At 43.8% G+C, this 6,000-nt stretch overlaps 1 protein-coding gene across 3 annotated transcripts in view; it reads left to right on the top strand.

Moving 5' to 3' along the window:
* Nucleotides 1–4,792: 4,792 nt before the first annotated feature.
* LOC122063180 (serine/threonine protein phosphatase 2A 55 kDa regulatory subunit B beta isoform-like) overlaps nt 4,793–6,000 on the top strand; it is a 54,526-nt gene continuing 53,318 nt past the window's right edge. Inside the window, exon 1 of one of the 3 annotated variants that reach the window (XM_042626889.1) lies at nt 4,793–5,504. In XM_042626889.1, coding sequence (XP_042482823.1) covers nt 5,387–5,504 — 118 coding nt within the window. In that variant the 5' untranslated portion in view covers nt 4,793–5,386. The remainder of the gene's footprint in view (nt 5,505–6,000) is intronic. The other 2 variants (XM_042626888.1, XM_042626887.1) reach the window with 2 other exon arrangements.

Raw genomic sequence — 6,000 nt, 5'->3', positions numbered from 1 at the left:
ATAAAGGAAACCATAAAAAATCAGAGTATACAGCTCGGCTCGGTATCAAAGGCTAGAGATCAGCTCGGCATCAAGGGTTGAGCCCAGCTCGGCATCACATGGTAGAGCTCAGCTCGGCCTCAAAAGTGGAGCTCAGCTCGGCATCAGAACTGCGGTCCCGCAGCACAACTCTCGCACGGGCAATCAGTGTCGTGCTCTAACTCCTCAGGGGCCCACCAGTCCTCTTCGGGGAACTCGACTGTGGGACCCACCCCGTGCTCCTCAGATGTATGTCCTGCAAAATCATCTAAAAAGGGGTGCACACGTGGGATGAGCTCACTAGCTCAGCAAATGAAAAGTGGACCACACATCAGTCCACACATCAAAACACAATCATATGCACTACATGCCATGCAATACATTTTAAATCACATCCACTTAAGCAACATTACTAAGTCTTTGGTATAGTGCTACTACAGCCACAGTGCGCGTATACTCCGGGTATGAGCCGCGAACTCTATCCCGCGATACACCCATAGGGCTGTTAGAGAAGGCCCACCGTGAGTACTTAAAAAGTAAAAACAATACCGACCACCGGCTCTCAACAGAAAAGTAAATGACTGAAATTAAAGGTGCTGACTCCAGTAATTTAAAAGCAGTACGATTGACCCTCTTAAATATACCACCGGGGTTGCCGACTGTCCTAATGACCCGCCGGGCGTTATGTCTAACCGCCACAGTGACCCGACAATCGCGACCACTGCTTCCCCCCAAATGGTAACCCAACACCTTAACCCCTGTTGGGAAGGGTCGTAGCACGGGACGGTGAAAATCCTAAACCGCATGCTCCTATATGACAATAGTACAATTGCATAGTGCCACCGCGTCCCATACCACGGGCCACCAATGCACTCGTGTCCAAGCCGACTACGGCATCTAGTCTATTAATGCATTATGCACGATGATGTCAACATTCATCACATAACCATCTCATCACTTGGCATTTAGAAAGTAACATAACACACATGCATAACAATGTGAGGATGACTAATCTACATAGCATATTCATGATGGCATGACTAGACTAGATACATTTAAATGAATGCCAAACAATGCCTTGAAACAAGGCTAAACGTCCTCTCCCCACTTACCTGTAGTGTACAAGGATTCCCGTTCGGTACGAGTGAGATCCGGCGCGAGAAGCGTAGGATTTGGTGAACCTAACATGAGTGAGCGGGTTAGTATTTCACCAATTTAGGATCAAAATTAACGAGATCCGATGACAAAATCATGTTAAGAACGTTAAAAGAAGGTCGCACGTCCGATTTGGGTCCAATCGGACGTAAGAATCACATTCGGGGCCTCTCAGGTGGGTCAGACAGCCCACCTGTCTGGCCCACTGGTTGGCCCACCAGTCTGGACCGGCGGGTAGGCTGGCCCACCGATTGGCCCGTCGGTCTGGCCCACCGGTTGTGCCCGAAGGCCCTGCCCTCTCAAGCGGGTGCCCACAGTCGGGCCAGATGGCCCACCGGTCTTGCCCACCGGTCTTGGCGGGAAAACTACTGTTTCTTCCCAACTTCCTCCATTCTTTGGGGATTCAAATGGGGTTTTTCCAAACCCATTCTTCACACTTTCAAAGTCTTATAGGATGGTTCTAACCTAGATCTAAGTTATATTTAAGGTATGGGAAGCCATCTTACCTTCTTTGCTCAAGAACACCTTCAAACCCCAAAAATCACTTCAAATCCACAATGCTTCTCCAACCTTGTAATTACTTCTTCAAATCCTTCAAGATCAACACATAAATCATCTATTAAACCTTAGATTCATCATTTCAAGGGGGATTTACAAGATCTCAATAAATCATACTCAAATCAAGGGTTTTTCCTTGGGTATGGTGAATGTTTAAGGAACCCAACTTTGCTTACCTCTAAATGTAGATCTAGTGTTAAAGATCACTCTTCCGCCGCTGGAATGGGAAGATCAAGCTTCGGCGCCGCTGAAATCCTTCTCTTCTTCCTCTTCCTTCTCTTCCCTTTCTTTTCTCTCTCCTCTTTACTCCTCTCACCAACGTACGAGTGTCATAAATGAGAAAAGAAAAGAAAGTATAAATGCTATATATATATATATATACTTCTTAAATAACTAGATAGTTCACATGGATGGGTCACTCAGGTGGGTGGGTGCGCCCACCTGTCCTCCCACCTGAGGGCCAAAACTTGGGACTTTTGACAGAGTTCGGGCCTCGGCGCGAACCCCACCCTTGGCATACGATGTAATTTACGTATACACCTTAATATATGCCTACAATACCTGCTTTATCCATACATGGCCTTATGATAAGTGCATGTACACGGCTTGGGTACTCCCGTCTCTTCTGGCACTGGCTCGGACTTGTCGGGCTAGCCGGTGTTTAAGGTCATCCTTGCCATCATAGTCCATAAGGAGCCCGCTCTAACTCTCTCCGGTTCGGGTCCTGCATAGTTAAACCGGGTCAACCGTGTAATCAAACCGGGTTTAAGAAGTAGGGTATTACAAGTTGTGTGTATGTTGTGGTGAAATACTATATCAGTTGATTCTGACAGGTTTGGGTTAACCGGTGTTAACCCGGTCACTGGCCCGGTTTAGTGTGAACGGGGTGTGACAGACTGACTCCTGCCTGCAGCTAGCTTGTATCTCTAGGGCCCGATGTACTTGGGAGGGGATACCACCTACTTTGCGTAGCACAAATACCACGATGATGGACCTGGTGATGGAATAGGAAGTAGTGTAATAAAATGGACTCATATGCAACAAATAATGGTGTGGAGCATGCATTAAACCATTTGTATTGTGTTTGCTTGCCTGCCTCCACCCCTCACTGAGATTGTGAAGCTCACCCTATTATTTTTCTTAGATGGAGATATTAGTGAGCTACCAGATTCCAGCACTAGGACTTCTGGAGCTGTGTTTGGATACTTGTTGACTATTCTTGAAACAAAGGCTAAGCATGGACCTGACTGCCAGTGTGATGACTGTGTCTTTGGAGTCATGTATTAATGAGTGCATTTCAATAATCTAGTTATCTTTTTGTGTATATAACTTGTTTTTATATAGTAAGGACTATCAGATATGTAAGAACTCATCGAGATGTCAGGAATTCACATTTTGTATGTATATATGAATTCAATATCAAGTAGTTGACACCAATGCTATTTATTAGATCTTCTATATGTATGCGATTTTAGAAATCTTGGTGTGTGTATATCAATCAACAACTTTGAGATCCGAGGGAGTTAGGATGACTGGACACGATAAGGTGTCCAGTGCCGCATACTTTGGCCTAATGAAGGTGGGGTGTGACACATTTTTTGTGTAGAAAAGTTTGAGATTCGCAAGGAAGGATATTTTGTCATATGCAAATTGGGGAGTTCTGACAATCTTTTTTCATGCTGTTCCCATGCCATCAAAGAGTACTTAGACCCAGTTCATTAGCATATAATGAGTCTGGGTATCATTTGGCCGTGTAGAGGTCCTGGGTTGGATTAAGGTTCAAAATAGGTTGGGGTTTTGAGCTAGATCTATGTCATTTCAAAATGTCGAGTCCTCCTTCAAAAGAAAGCGTAGATCTACCCACATTTTGTGAATCATCACTGCCTGGTGACAAAATTGGGGGACTACAACAGAAGGTACTTTCTCGCTTGGATATGCTTTTGATCGTAAACTCTCATGATTTCGACGCTCCTTCTTTTCTTTCAAAGGTGGGCTATAGTCTGATCTGTTGGAATCCAAGTCGCTTTGTTAACCGTCATTGTACTCGAAGTTGTGGCTCCACACATGACATCAACATAGATCTTGATAGTTATAGTGAAAAACCTCCAATCGGCTCCACTATTGGGAGAGAGTGGTCTATGATCAGCTAGTTGTTGTGTATAGTCGAGCCTTTGCTTGTTTCTGGAGTTTGGTGGCTTGCCTTCTGCTTTCGGCCAGGAGTTGGATAGACCATTGAAGGGTGTTGAACTGCTCTTAAGTTACCGGTGCTTGTGTTGGGTGTTGTTCGACGCTATGCTCTAGATTTGGTCGATTAACCTTTGACAAATGCATCCTTCTAAGTTTTTCGTCTTCATCCATATTTTCAAAATGATCCTCCACTAGATGCTTGGTCATGTGCTTACCAGCCCATTTGTGTTGTGTTGACGGTGGCGTTCTTAATTGTGGATGATAGTTTGAAAGTTCCACTTCCGGTCTCTGTCGGGTTCTTCCCTTCCTTGTCCCTTTGGCTCCACAATGGGTGCCAATCTATTGTGGGTTGGTTTCCATCCATTTTCTTCGGCACAAGACTTGAAAGAAAAAAAACAAAAAAGAGGGTCGGAGCTTTGCTCTAAGGGGACTCTCTGATGCTTAATCAGTATAGTTGCAATAAATGTGAGTTCTAGGACCAAGCAAGAGAAGAAAATGTCAAAGAGCTAGAGAGTCTATATCTATACCTGAGGCCTAGTTCCTTTTACACACGGCGTGAGCTGATTACATGGGTTTATAAAGGGGATTATGGTCGTTCTTCCTGATTTACTATCAGGTGGGGGCCTTAATACTATTAGGCTCAGTGTTTATACTTATATCACCATTAAACCGGGATTTCTCCGTAAATTCTTTCTCTTTTTTTTTTTGGTAAATCCGTAAATTCTTTCTCTAGTCGTATAAATTTGAAACCGGATGGGACCGGAACAAACACGATAGTAGTTCGATTGAAAGGTAAGAGAAAAATAGCTAATCTCCTCGTTTCGGCCGTCCGATTATGATACGAAGTTACAAAATTAGTCTCGTAGGTGTTTCAGATCTTGGACATTATGGCGACTGGCGAGATTACGTTTACGTTCCATCCACTTCCTCGTTTAGGGTAAAATTTTTAATATATTTTAGCAAAAAAAAAAAAAAAAAAAGAAAAGAAGGGAGTATGACATTACAGAAAAAAAAGAAGGGAGCATGACATTACAGGAGCTACTAGTCAGGGAAGAGTGCTTTGGTTCCGAAAGCTCGAAGGGACGCATTTCCTGCTCCGTTATTTTCTTCCAATCTCGGTCTCCCTCTCACCACGGAAAGGAAAGTGAACGGGAAAAAAAAGAGGAAAATAAGAAAAAAAGGGACCAGAGGAGAGGAGAGGAGAGGAGAGCAGAAGAGAAGAGAAGAGAAGAGAAGAGAAAAGAGAGGGAGAGGGAGAGGGAGAGGGACACAATCGCTCTACGAACCCTCTATTGGTTGGCGGTGTCTTCGATGGAATACTGAGAAAACCTGCATTTTTTCCATAGTGTATTGTGAGTGTTTCAAGCTATGATCTTCCCATAAGGTTGAGAAGAAGCTGATCCTTTCATGCCGTGAGTCCTTAATCCGGGGATTCATTGGTCGATTTGGCCGGAAATTCACTTAGAAAATGAACGGCGGTGAAGAATCGGGAGTTGCTGCTCTGGCGGGTCCACCGCAGCCGCCGCTTGAGTGGAAATTCTCTCAGGTTTTTGGGGAAAGGACAGCGGGGGAAGAAGTTCAGGAAGGTATGACCATTTGTTGGATCCACAGGATTGTTGGGTCTTTTATGATATCCGTTAGATTCAATTTGGGCTAGGGTTTGGTTCGCCGATCTTATTTGGGATTTGGGACCATTGATTGCTCCATTTTATATATATATATATATATATATTTTATGGGATATCTGGAGAAAAATGTGATTTTGTTGTTGATTAGAGGGAGGAATGCTGCATGTCTGCCTGTTCCTGCTACTACGGAAGTGGAAGAATCGATCTACAGTGCATGTGATATGCATGGTGATTAACAGAAATAATTGGTTAATTTGTTTATTTAATAGGAAAGACAACAATATAGAATTGAGTTCGATAGAGCTGATGCAGTCTAATTTTAGTTTGTTAGTGAAGGGAGGTTTTAATATCAGTGAAGGAGAACATGTTTTAGGTTCAAGTTGATTGAAGGATTTTTCCGATGGCTTGCACACACTACCAACAATAACATTGGTTGAGCTGGTCTTCTAATGGT

The sequence above is a fragment of the Macadamia integrifolia genome, unplaced genomic scaffold (genome assembly GCF_013358625.1).
Source record: "Macadamia integrifolia cultivar HAES 741 unplaced genomic scaffold, SCU_Mint_v3 scaffold1235, whole genome shotgun sequence".
Taxonomy (NCBI): Eukaryota; Viridiplantae; Streptophyta; class Magnoliopsida; order Proteales; family Proteaceae; genus Macadamia; species Macadamia integrifolia.
This window is presented reverse-complemented; position numbering and strand designations above follow the sequence as displayed.